This window comes from Vanacampus margaritifer, chromosome 4 (assembly GCF_051991255.1).
Source record: "Vanacampus margaritifer isolate UIUO_Vmar chromosome 4, RoL_Vmar_1.0, whole genome shotgun sequence".
Taxonomy (NCBI): Eukaryota; Metazoa; Chordata; class Actinopteri; order Syngnathiformes; family Syngnathidae; genus Vanacampus; species Vanacampus margaritifer.
The window spans coordinates 20,150,766-20,164,999 of NC_135435.1; the positions used below are offsets into that span (position 1 = coordinate 20,150,766).

The following is a 14,234-nucleotide window of genomic DNA, read 5'->3' on the forward strand; positions in this document are numbered from 1 at the left end:
AAGATGATGTTTTTTGTTGTTGTTTTTTAACTCCCACTTTGCTCACTCTGGGTGGACTTTTTGGCGTTGGCGTTTTCTATTTTGCTGCAAGTAATCAAGTGGCATACTCTGAACTCATCAGCACTTGATGCACATGATGGTTGCTTTTGTTGATATCTTAAAGACCCTTTACCAATAATTTTTCTAATGGAAATACAGGAGAACAACATTTTTGTCAGCTACCAAAGTGTTGTCATGCATAGTTACCGTAAATCATCTCTGCACAGGTAGCAAGGCACCTGCTCGAAAGAGTGTTTTGTTTTGTTTTCTGAGTGCCGGTACAGACATACAGTACCAGCACTGATACTAGTATCAGCATACTGTAGGTGCATCGCCAGTTGTAAACATAATGCCATCATCTTTCACCAGATTCACCCACTACCAATATCAGTTAGTGGTCCGTAATGATGTGGGCTTCACTTCGGGGGAAATTGTCACTGCGGTCACCATGGCTGGGATTCCTCTCCAAGGTCCATCTCTATTTGCATATGCTGTCAATCACACAGCGCTTCACGCCAACTGGACATCACCCTGTGAGAGGACCACTGACTTAAACGTTGTTTGACAGGCTCACTTCTTTATGTACAACCTGCTCAGTCTAATACAGGAGAGTCCAAAATTCCTGCTTGTTGTGGTTGGGATTTGTAGTTTGACTTTGTAACATTTTGCCAACTCATTCACTCCCGGCTGTTTTACTGGATTTTGACTGATTTTGCAAGGCTCACAGAATATTGTGTTCTATTTAAAAATGAAAAATGAAAATTCATCCTTTAAAGTTTATCTACTCGATAAATACTCCTTATTTAAATAATAATAATAATACTAAAACGAATAAAAACTCAAGTAAAATGATGCATATAGTATTTGAATAAATAAATGCTAACAAATGTGCTCAAAAAATTCCCTAAAACTAACTGAATAAAAAAAATGGTCAAAACAAAATGAAAACTATTTATAACCCTGAAATAGTGCTACCCTTTCTGTTAAAAAATAATAATAAAAGAATGCAGCTCTTTTTGAATCCCGTATTGAATCCCATTGGATTTTGCAGTTGTACCCAATGAAGTGTCCAGTCTGTGTAAATAACAAAATAATTACAAAAGAGAAAAATAAATGAAGTATGATTTTAACCGATTGTAACTTTCCTTCCCCAGCGTTGCACAACCTGCAGGGTGAAGTGGAGTCGTACTTTCTTTCAGTCGTCTCTGCCAACTCCAGACAAAACTTTGTCTTTCCCCCAGAAATCCTCTCCACAGTTGTGACTGACCTTTGGCCCAGGACCACCTACACGGTGTCATTACACGTGTCTAATGGTGCACATAATACAACTCAGTCGATAGTTAACGTCACCACAGAGGATGGAGGTATGTGAATTTATGCATGCCTATTGGGGCTTTCGAGACTTAATTATTAATTTACCAGTGTTTTTGTGTTCAAGTTATATTGTTTACAAGTGTTAATGTGAGTGGTGCTATTGCATTGAGTGTGTAAATTCAATACACTTTTGCTAAGTGTCTGTGTTAATGTGCATTTCACTGTGTCTCGGTGCTTCACGGGAGATGTTAAATACATGTAGTCAGGCATGAAATCAATACAGAGTGTGCATGCGAGGCAGATTTAAGGTGTTGTAAAAAGCTTGTCAGCAGACGTAACACACACACAAAGTACACACAGCGCCAGACAACAAACATGGCAACCCAGCGACCATTACTTGAGCTTTCTGTCAAGGTTATTGTTTATATATTTGAAAAGTGCGCAATCAATATTACGCATTCACCAATGGCCATTGCATTAGGTACAGTACATCTTTTGAGGATTTAGTTAGGTTTAGAATTGCATTGAAATTCAAAGTTTTACCTTCCCATGAAGATATTATATGTAACCGAAACATTTTAAATGCTATGTAGTTCTGTATCACTATTATCAACCCAATAATCCATCCACCCGTCAATTTTCTTAACCACTTAGTCCTCACACTTTCTGTTATTACTGTATATAGTTAGAGAAGATCTTCTCAAATAGTGGGTGTACAATGTAATGCTGTTGGGGGGCATGTATGACCTCAGGCTTCAGAGAACTTTTTTGCCATATTGGAATAAAGTGTAATTACACATCCACTACAGTAAGTGGCAGTGGCACTGTCATTGTCAGAAAGTTCAAAAGTAGTATTATTTTTTCCTTTTACAGACAAATGATAAATTGTGTGTGGAGGGGGTGTTGCAAAATGTTTTTTTTCTTCCTAGGGGTGCGTAACCAAAGAAAAATCGAAGTATCCTGTCTTTGATCGCATTTAATCAGGGTACTATGTTCCTAATTTTGTGGTCATGACGCCCCCCTCACAACTAACAAAGACATTTCAGTTACAGTATCACATTTGCACAGAGCAATGCTATTTTTGAAACTTTGAATAAATAACAATTTTTTTTATTTTTTATTTGGTATTGCAAATTGGCCCATTGTGGGACTAATGAAGGTTATCTTGTCTTTCCTTTCCATTCACTCTGACCATCGCTTTCTCTTTATTACCTTACAATCTTTTGAGGTATAATCGCACTTTGAAGCCTTTCTTTTCCTCTCTAATCTGAGCAGTAGACTGAAAAATGCATTAAAAACATTAGATGATCATTGGGAGCTAAATGCAAAGCATGGCTCGTTTAACTGAGGGTAATTTCGTTTTTCGTCTTCCACCTGCAAGACGTCATATACTCACATCTAAACTAAAACAGCCCAAACCCACCACTTTTTTTTGTGAAACACGACAATAGCAACATGCTGCCTCTGTTAGCTTGTGCAATATGTGTTCAGGTAGTGCCGATCTATTTACAGTTTTATTTAGAGAAATGAACCAAAACAGTTCCGAGGTGGACAGTAAAAATGAGAGGTTCAGGTATTATGATGAGTATTTTGCTGCACTTTGTGGACTTTTGGTTATAACTCACAGGTTTTTGACAGTTTTACAAGTCTGGCCTTATGATCTCAAGCTTAGCGCTGTTTAAGGGCATGTTAAAATTTTAGCACTGTGGATTTTGTGTAACGGTTTATATGCGCCGTCATCAAATCAGTGTGGTGTGAATATGTGACAAATGATGTTGCATTATCATGTCCTTGTGCTGATGATGGTGTCATTGAAGTTTTTGGGTCTGTGTTTTGCCACGCACCAATCTTCAGAGCCAGATGGGATGTCTGCCCCAGAGGTGGTTCCGGTTAACAGCAGCGCCGTTCGTTTGCTCTGGTCACCTCCTCTACAACCCAACGGAGTCATTACCGGTTACCGAGTTTACCTTGACGACCGCCTCCAGGTCGGCGTAGACAACAGCTCGGGGTCCTTCCTGCTGGGGAATCTGCTGCCTTTTACTGTTTACAACATTCAGGTACTCACACTGACATACAAAAAGTGCAGTGTTGTGTGTTTCTAATGTGTGCGTGTATATTTCAGGTGGAGGTGTGCACCGTTTATGCATGTGTGCAGAGTAATGTTACTCAGACAACCACTGTGGAGGACTTACCCGCCGGCATGACCACACCGAATACTCAAGTACTCGGTCCAAGGTGATGCTAGATATATTTTGAATTGAGTTGAGTACAACCACACCTCACCTTCATCATCACAATTTTTGTCTCCTCTCAGGGTTGTCAAGTTGGACTGGTCACCTCCAGGCCGACCGAGTGGCATCATGCGTGGTTACGATGTCTTAAGATGGACCTTTGGGTCATGTGGCTCTCGGTCCGCGGGAGTCACGTCGTATGTGAGCTGCTCTTACTTGCAGTGTCCAGCTATTCATCAAGTGTGTGGGACGTCATGCTTTCACCCTGACCAGCAGGTGATTAGATCCGTTTGTATTTTCCAAAATGTGACATTACAGGGGTCTCCGGTTTACATTCTGTTTTTATGGCATTTGGTTGTCATATGTTACAAATTCAGTTAGTATACAATCACATCTTGTGACTAAATGGATTGATTAAATTGTGATAAATGCACACACACAAATCAAAGTGACTGCACTGCATTTAATCAGTCTCTATGTCAAACAATTAATTTCAAACTCAATGCAAGAAAGTGAAAGTATGCATGAAAGTAGTTAAAAAGGGAAATTACAAAAGAGCGATTAAGTAATATTTAGACTTTATTCTCTTAGATTATTTTTTTTCTTGTCACCTAAATTCATGACTATTAAATAACATCAGGTTGTATTTTGTAGTATTCTGAGTCGGGATGGTTAATTTCAACATTTTCAAACTAATTATTTTTAACTTTCAGAGCATATTTGGATGAGTTATCAAAAATAGCCTCCATGATTTTAGAGGGATAATAAAAGTAATCGATGATTAAATTAACCAACTGTTGCCAAATTCTCTGAAGTCAGCCTTCCATTATTATTATTATTATTATTATTATTATTATTATTATTCTCTGATTTCTGTTGTCCTTCATGAAAACAGACTGATTATCTTTGTGTTGGTTTCAAAACGAGTACATTAGTCCCTCTGCGATATTGCTTAATTGTTGTTGTTGTTGTTTTTTTATCACTATTGATACCAAATGAATAACTAATTGGTTAATATATAGCAATTTGGAAAAAATATTCTGTAATACACTTAAATGCAAAATCATTTTAAATTTTTTAATAATTGTTCAATTAATAATTTAATTTCATTTATTTTTTTATTTTTTTAAATGGGACAGAACATATTAATGAACATTTTAGTAAATGAGCGTTGTCCTCACCTTTTATTGTAATGCAAACTTTTTTTTCACTTTTTTGTTGTTTACTTTATTTCCTCATGGTTTTCAACCAGGTTTGCTGCGCTGGAATATTGTACCAGAAGATGCCACATCATCACTGCTGTGCAGAGCACTATCTGAGCTTTCCTAATTCCACCAGTCCAATCTGCTGCAAAGGCAAACTGTTGCCACCTCTCCCTCGCCACCACTGCTGTGGAGGATACTATATTCACCTAGAAGCTAGTAAGTATGTTCCATGGGATTTATTCTTTTCTACTTGTGTTTGACTTTACAGCAGTTCCCTTCATCTGACCTTGTCTCTGTAGATGAATACTGCTGCCCCGACCACTCGCAGGGCCGTGTCTCAGTGGGGCCTGGGGACAGCTGCTGTGGGGGCGCTCCCTACGCCACCAAAAGCGGACAGCTGTGCTGCAGTGGGAGCCTCCATGATGCTTACCGAGTCCAATGTTGCGGAGGCCATGTTGTAGATCGTGCACTGGTCTGCTGTGGTGGAGCTGAAGAAGGACAAGTGCATACATACATTCCAGGTGAGAGATGTGCCCCAAAGTTTTTGGGTGTCTGTAAAGGTGTTCAATTCGGTGCTGACCCACATAAGAATGATTCTGTCTATTGTAGTTAAACTTGTATAGGAACACCAAAAAAAGAGGGTCGAGTAGAGAAAATGACAAAGAATTAAGCATTAGGGGAAGAGGTAGACACATGGCGCAGGAACGTGGGGTCGTTTCCCTTTCTTTCTTCCTGCAGTGTCCCGAAGCACCCGGATACCGTGGCACAGATGGGACTATGTGTGTGTGTGTGTGTGTGTGTGTGCGTGTGTGTGTGTGTGTGTGTGTGCGCACGCGTGAATATATGTATATGTGTGTGCATATAGGTGAATGTGTGTGTCATTAGACATCTTTGTCATGGCAGATGATGATGAAACACACTCTGGATGGCTCAGTTGAGGCCACTGCCAAGCACACAGCAGGACAAATAACACACACATTCTCGCTCCCCTTCACAACACACACAATTTCACACGTATACCTTATTAGATACACACACACAAACACACACACACAGACAGAGTCAACAGGGTACGCTCTGCGGGGTTCACTTAGTGTTGAGTGCCAGAGATAGACACATGGACTCTATTCATCACGTACTGTATGAGCAATGGCCTCATATGTATGGGCCTATAGTTCTTTATGAGCTATTTACTCGGGATGTTCGAGTACCGATACCAGGTATTGGTATCAAACCGATACTCGGCGGCTCTCTTGTGGCTAGAAGAATAGAAAATTGCCATTAATTTCATACACTTTTAAGAAAAAAATCTATACTGGGATATAGAGGTCTTTATTAAAATTTCATGTACAAGTTATGATAACCCACATCAGGATTTGTAAGGATAGTTTTTAGGGACACACAGATTATTGGCCGGGCCAATTATTAAGGTGCAATATTCAGCATTTTGATGATTATCGGCATGGGCCTTTTTTTAAAAAAATAATATAACTTCAGGGAAACAAGCACCTCTCTGCACTTTTTGTTTTTGTTTGAACTTAAAACTAAGATAAGTGAAAATGTAATTTTAATTTGTGTAATTAATTTAAAATAAATATGTAATATTTGGACATTTTGTGAAACTATTTACTGTAGAAAACAAAAGGGAGCTATTGTTTAAGTTTTCATTTAACTTTTTAAGACAAGCTGATGACCACAGCAACCACATGAACTTTGTGCTAGTATTTTAAAGCAAAGATGTCTATTGGCTAACATTAAAAAGAAAACAATTTGCAAATCTGAAATCTTAAACTAGTAATAGCAAAATTGAAAAGTAAATATATGCTTTTTAAAGACAAAGTTTAAAGCCGGAGTTTGCATTTTTTAAAGTGATGCAAATATTTTCCCTTTTAGTGAAAGTGAATATCGACTCCAAATATTGGTTATCAGCCTACTTGACTACAAATGATTGATATCTAGAAAAAAATTAAAGATTCAAAGGAGAGACCAACTTTTGAGTAGCTGTCCAACGTAGTGGCCACTTTCCCAGAAACAGTTAAAATTATGTGACATTGTTTTTTGGGGACATTTTATGTATCAAAAGTACCAGTGGTATTGGTACCTGGTATCGGTAACTACTCAAGAGTTGAGTACTCATAGTGGTATTGGTCTTAAAGAAAAGCGGTACCGAACCTCCCTAATTTTTACAAATGTATACAAATGTCAACAAACAGCTGTTTCTATCACTTTTCCATTTTTTCAACCATTCACCATTATGGAATTGACATTTAGCATCACCGTTGCTTTCAAATTATTATTGCAAATATCACCTTTCCTATCTTACTATCCTCTCTGCTCCATCCTCTGGCCTCGTGTTCATCTCACCACCTTTTCTTCCTCCTCCTCTAAATCCCCCCGCCCCCACCCCATCCCTCTCCATTCCCAGCCACTCATCAGTCATTAGCGTTAGCTTCCCCATTGAGAGCATATGGTATGATGGATCGCAGGGCTAGCGGCGCTAGCGAGGCTAAGGGCCATTTGCCGGGTGCGCCGCGGTGTGGGGGGAGCCCCGGGGCCAGAGATGCAACCTCGACCCCACACGTCTGCTTCGAGAGCCTCCCAAACACAACATGCGTAGCCTGCTTAACCTTGGCTCGGGTCACTCACGATGTTTCGCACCATGTTGACGGATTGGTCGCTTTAATGACAGGCAGATTAGTGACAAAAAGATGTTGCCAAAAGTGTCAGGTATCACAACGTAATTCAGGTGCGGGATCAACCAACCCAAAATAAAAATGGGGGGGGGGGGGGTGCTGTTGAATAAATAAAATGGGTGGGGGGAATGTATGCATCTGAATTCAAATGGCAGCCCCAAAAGAAGAAAGTGTGTGTGAGAGAAGAACTAGATGGAGCAGATTAAAGGAGGAGTGAAGGGTATCCCATTGTGCCCAGCTGATAGACTAGGTTAGGCTGATGTGATTACGGGGTCCCTGAAGTGCGATCTATCACACATTACCGTCCACACTGTCAACAACCATACAGACGCGCTGCAGGGGAACGCCAATGCCAGGAGACAGCCGTCTGGCAACCGATACACTGGCCTGCATGCACGTGCGCACACACAGAGAGAGATGCTCACACACGCGCACACTCACAATCAGTAGAAAGAATGGCAAAGCGACACAATCACTGGGAAAACATGCCTGGTTGTAAACTAGACTTTAAAATACAATATGGAGGTATTACTTGTTTTGGGACAAAAACATATCAAAATGAAATCACAGGAAATAGAGACAGGCTCAGAAATGTCAGCCACTCCACCGCATTGCCTCCTCCACATCAAAAGAAGATTCTATTCCGTTTTGTCTTGTCAGCACAAAACTGCTGCAATTCTCTATTGTTCTTCCTCAATCATTCATGTGTTGTTGCTTTGTGCCTAAGTAAGAGCCTTGTTTATTTTGAAACATTAAATCAAATCCATCTGTCCATTTTCTCTAGAGCCTATCCTCATTAGGGTTAGATGGCTTGGGGTAAGAGACAGGATACACCCTGGACTGGTCGCCAGTCAGTTGCAGGATGCTATAGGCAAACAGCCATTCCCATTCACAGCAATTATGGACAATTTAGAGTCTTCAATGAATCTAACATGCATTGTTTTCCAATGTGGAGGGGAGCCGGTGTACCTTGTGGTCAAAGATTTACTTTACATGTTCCTTATCATCTTTCTGGCAGTCCAAGTTGTGATCTTTAGACATTCACAACACAGTATGCCGTGTCAAAGCAAGATGATGTTAAAACATCATTTAATACAACATGGACAAAATACAATAGAGGGGGTCACATTTTAGATTGCTAACAGCCAATGATCATTTTGGGTATATTTCTCTTAAGTCAAACAAAGAACCACTTAATATTTATATACAATCAAGCCAAATTATGTTAATCATGTAGCCTCTCATAGAACTTTCTTCTCTATGCGGAGGCCTCACTTGACGTCCGCGTTCGACCGCTGGACTTTAAAGGCACATTCTCCCCCCCCCCCCCCCCCCCCAGAAAATGGTCTGATTGTGAATTGTAGTAACTTCAGAGGCATTTATTCAACATTTAAGTTGTTCATCCTTATCAAGTTATCTTACATTTACTACCCTTTTATGGTTGTTCAAAGTAGGGCTGGGCAGTTAATCGAAAATGCCATTGTGAGTTGGATTTTCACTTTTCACGATCATAAAAAGATACTAATCGAAGAAAAACGGTTAATGCGCTAAGTGCCGGTTGTGTGTTAGTTTGCAAGTTCAAGAATGCAACCTGATTGCAAGGCATGTGACAAATGTTATTCTACCCCCGCTGAACCTAATATTGGTTATACTTCCCACTTGTAGTTTACTGTAAAACTAAACACCTAGCAAAAATAATTCCACACATTGTATATTTAAATGCAAGACATATGTTGTTTTAGAAACATTGAAGATGTTAATGCTAGCAGTCTATTTTAAATCCCATTGACACGTTTTTTGAAAATTAGCGTTGAGTTCCAAGAAGGATATTCATTCAAATAATAACTATTCACACACTTAATCGTTATAGTAACACACTCAAGCAGGTAATGACGCAATAGCAAAAACCAATATTCAAAGGTATATAGTTTTCCTAATCTGTTTCTGTTATATTAATAAAGTTTGAGTGTGACTTTCTTCTTCTACTCTTTTTTTTTTTTTTTTTTAATCCTTATTCATGTGTGCACGGCACCACATGGCTCCCAAGAGGTGGTACAGCAAGGAACAGCCAGTATTTACTTTATTTTTATTTTTAATTATTGTTGTTGTTTTTTAATATATTATGGTTTTACTTAAATACAAATTTATTGTGTGGTTGTTCTTTCAAGCAGGGATGTGATTTTTCCGCTAATTCGCGGAATTCCGCTTTTTTTATCTCCCCCCACCCCCCCAAAAAAAATTCAGATTTTTTTTTTTTTTTTTTTTTTGTAGTTCATTGTGTATGCGCATGACTCCGACAGATAACATCTTCTGCTATAACAAAGACATTTGTGGTATGCTCTAATATGAGTTACTTTTCATTTGGTCATGATACAATTATTTGTTCATGAAATTTGAACTCTTCAACATTATTTATGTGTTAACTTAGTAATCACATTAGTTAGATATGATGATATTCTCAGTGATAGTTTTTAAAAGCAAAGGCAGTCCAATGTTTTTGAATGTGACTGATTTTGAGTTGACTAAAACTGCCATTTTATATGGGATAGTTCAATATACATTGAAAATTTATGCTGTTGTTTTGTCTATTTCTTTGTCATGTGAGTGCATTGAATGCATTGAAAGTACTTAAAAACACGGAAAACCCATGAGCTCCGGGGGGCTACGCCCCCCTTGTCCCCCCACCTGGACCTAACTGGGTGCCGGCGGCCCCCAGACCCCCGGCTAAATTTTCAGATAATTTCACTTTGGTCATATCACATCCCTGTTCAAGTTATATTCAAAGATGAATTATGGGTCTTGAATTTGAAGTTTTGAGTTTAGTGAATAATCTTTAAATTAATCGTTTATTAATCATGATTTCATTGAAAAAAATTTTTCCCATAATCACACAGCCCTAATTCATAGTCCATTCATTTAGGGAAAGAGAACAAATGACATACATGTTAATATTGCCCCACTTTTTCCTCCATCTTGACCTGTGTGGTTGAAGTTCAAGACCAACTTTTAAATTCTTCTTTGGCCCTCCCCGAGTTTGCATGCTAGATGTTCTTGTAAGATTAAGGTGAGATTAGATGGTATTTAAAGATACGTGTGCGGTGTCTATGGCCTCCCATTGCTCCCTGACTCCCCCCTCAGTCTCCGCCGTAGTGTGAGCTCCACTAATCATTTCCCCTTCACACTTACACTGTATGCTGTGCACTCGTCCACTGACCCTTCAGCCCCCACCTTCGCCATTTCTCAGTGTGCACGGGCCACTGTAAATAGCCTCCCCAAGTTCACGTCTTCCTCTCTTGAAAAAATCTGAGCGTTTCTTTAACTCCTTCACTGACTCCCTCCCTCTGTCCCAGCCCAGCAGGCCCCATCCAAACGTTCAAGGACAAATCTGAATATCCCTTTTCACCGTTTAAGTGTTAAAAGCCTGGCGGTGGCGGGGTGTTATCTTAACGCGCCTTGCCGTGCCATCATCAGAGCGGGTGATGAAAATGGCTGTGATGATGCTAAAAGAAGAAAAAAAGAGGAGGGGGAGAAAAAGTAATAATCAAATATGTTTTTCAAGGGCACAGTGACCATTTGCTGGGAGGAAATTATCCTAGTAGTTAAGCTTGCTCAGTCTGAGCCGAGTGGAGTTGGGAGAGTGGATGCATGTGTGTTTGTGTACGTGCCTTTGTGTGTGCAAGAGTTGCACGGCTTATTTTTTGCATGCATGCTTCCATATGTTGTAACTCCTTTCTGCATTTTCTGAATATGTTTATCTAGTTTGATGCCACTTTTATAGCCAGAGATAAACATTCTTTTATTGTTTCTGCCAAAAAAACACTCAAATTCGAGTGAGTATATCAGTTTGTGTGTGCGCGCGTGCGTGCGCTCATTGCCAAAATTCCCTCATCAATGATGGGTAGCAAACAGCCAACAGTAGTGGATTCCAAACAGCAGCTCTGGCTGATTTTTTGGGGGGGATTTTTTTTTTTTTAAGATAAAGTGCTCTTTGAACACGGGCAGACATTTCTCTCTCTGTTAATGTACTTATGATGATGAATTTTCTATTACATAGTGTTTAATGACTAGCGAGAATAAATCCAGAGGTTGCCCGCTGCATACAGAGTTGAGGACAGTCAGCCTGTATTTATTTTACATTTTACTGCTCACATTATTCCGTACATTTTGTGTAGATTTAGAACATTTATAATTAAATAAGAAAAAATATTTACATACTTTATTACATTTGGCTGTCATTGTCAAATCTACCGCGCACAAAGGTTATAATGGTTTGGGAATCAAAGTTAGTTTTTACTTCATTTTGTGGGATTTTTTTTTTTTACACAAAAATGCTTTATTTGAGTTTTTATTAGTTTTAGTATTAATTTTATTTTTTGTTAAATTGTGTATTTATTTATTTTAAAAAACATAATATATAAAACGTAAATATTATGTAGTAAAAACAAAAAAAAAAATTAAAAAAAATGTATAAAAGCATTTTAAAACAACCATCCACAAATCACTGTCCACTGACTAAAAAGTAGTACAATTAGTGCAGTTCATAAAGTTAAAATTAAGTAAAAATAGATGCATGACAACCCTAAAGTCTGAAAGCAAGGATGGCTTCTCAAATGGATGTATGGCTAGAATTTCTGAGAAGAAGAATTAAACACTCGCCCTGTGCTATATTTTTTGTAACTCTTTCTTTTGTTGTTGTATATGAACCAAAAAAGGAAGGCATTTGTTACGTAGCGTTACATTTTTGGCTGAGTTAAAGTGACAAAAGCACGGGAGCCAACGGAGCCATAAAAACATTTTCAGCAGTAAAAAGTTTATATTTTGTCTATAATTAATGTGATAACTTCATTATTTTTCATGTACAATTAATGCCTTTAAAAAATATTTTTTCCATGGCTCACCTCAGCAAACTGAGCCGTGGTTGATAGTTATCTACTTCCTCAGCACAGGTGATGTCATCTTCAGTCTACAGCAAGTGGGAAGAAAAGTTCTATTAATTATAGACAAAATATTAACTTTTTACTGCTGAAAATGGCTCAATAAGGCAAGTATCCCTTTAATGACACTAATTACCATTTAAATTGTATTACACACATACAGAAAAATATATTACAGTACAGGACACATTCTGGTAATGTTGACATAGGAGAGAACGTCATTAAGACAAGAGGACAAGTAGTCACATGGTACACGTGCAGACATGTATGGTGTGTCCTTGCTGGTCCAACTTTCCTAGTGTGTGTGTCCACTGGGAAGAAGAAAAAATGTGTATCTCGTCTCTCTACTTGTCATCCAATGCAAGTGTGCACAGTCATTCAAATGAAAAACAAAATACATTATCTCTTTTGTACAATGAATATGTTAAAAAGTTGACTGTATAGCATAGTTGTCTAATTTGACCTTTAATTTTAGTAGGAATGTGTCACACAATGTTATCCACCATTTTGTGTCTATATATTTTTTTCTTGCACAGCCAAAGCCAAGGTAATCTATTCAGGTATTTAAAAATGTTTGATTTGTTTAAAGTTGTAGAGGGGTTTTAGTCTCCTAGAGAGCCCGGATAACCCTAATCCACAACACACATTTTTATCAGTAGTTCATTGGCAGGGCTAAATATTGACTTATCATTAAGTGGAATGACTGAAACCCTAATAATAATTCACGTTGTCTAAGCACCTTGTGTTGATGCAGCGCTCCCGACGCTGTTAATGAATGTATGCAAATCCAACGTAAATCTGAAGATTAGGGCCCAAGCGTTCCGTGATGCTACAGAGAAAACAAGAGGTGTGTGTGATAAGTCGCTGTCAACACGTACACAAACACATTCACAAATACACACAGTGAGGCTGAGGAAACACAATGCAGGTTTCAAAACGTGAACATAGATAATGCTTGCAAAAGACAGGGATTGTATTTCTGTTTAATGCGTGATAATATAAAACGAAAGTTTAGAAGTACTACAGTAAACAGTGGATGCACAATAGGTGCTTTGTGATGTGATTTTTTTTTTTGGTTTACTGTAAATAAAGTAGTGTGCTGATAGCGTGGTCAGTGGAGATTATTGACGAAAAATGTTCACAACAAAGTGTTTGGAGGTAGAAGGCTGTCCACAGAAATTTAACTGGCAAAACAAGCCATTTTTATGGTATTTATTTTTTAGATATATTTTTATTTTCATATTCTTATTGAACGATTTGCATGTGTTGCCGAAATTGTTGTCCACCCTGTCATTATGGAGTATAGCCACCTTTTAAATAAATGTACTGATGTTTTCAGTGACAACATTGTGACTTTCTTCAGTGGAGGCTGAAACATTAGGTAGCTGCAGATTTATTTATTTTTTAAACTTAAGTAGCTATACAGTATTTTGTAATTTTCATCATCGTTGTTGTCATGTTGACAACGTTGTTGTCATGGTTGTTGTCAAGCTAGGTAAATGTAAAGGTAATGTTAAAGCTTTTTCTACATCATGCATTCTCCACCAAAGCCCAGATGAATATAAAGAGCCCTGACTGTTTTACTCTGACTGCATCTATCAGTTTTTATCTTCCCTTTATAGTAGAGTGTGCGGACCCTCACACTCCACAGTTTCTTTGGGGAGCGGGAGGCGCGGAGTTTTTCTTACCTCATCTGTGGCTCTCGCTTTAAATCGTGCACGCGCACCATGAACGAGCCTGACACAAATGCTGCAGTTACACTTTGGGCCAGGCTTTGGGCCTGCTGCTTACAGGGCAAGCGCACTAACCACTACACCA

General features: G+C 38.6%; 1 protein-coding gene across 2 annotated transcripts in view; it reads left to right on the forward strand.

Moving 5' to 3' along the window:
- Positions 1–14,234, forward strand: part of ush2a (Usher syndrome 2A (autosomal recessive, mild)) — a 167,481-nt gene that overhangs the window by 99,447 nt on the left and 53,800 nt on the right. For both annotated transcript variants that reach the window (XM_077563122.1, XM_077563121.1), the window contains exons 56-62: positions 409–572; positions 1,194–1,403; positions 3,208–3,410; positions 3,476–3,588; positions 3,668–3,860; positions 4,837–5,005; positions 5,089–5,310. In XM_077563122.1, the coding sequence (XP_077419248.1) occupies positions 409–572; positions 1,194–1,403; positions 3,208–3,410; positions 3,476–3,588; positions 3,668–3,860; positions 4,837–5,005; positions 5,089–5,310 (1,274 nt within the window). The remainder of the gene's footprint in view (positions 1–408; positions 573–1,193; positions 1,404–3,207; positions 3,411–3,475; positions 3,589–3,667; positions 3,861–4,836; positions 5,006–5,088; positions 5,311–14,234) is intronic.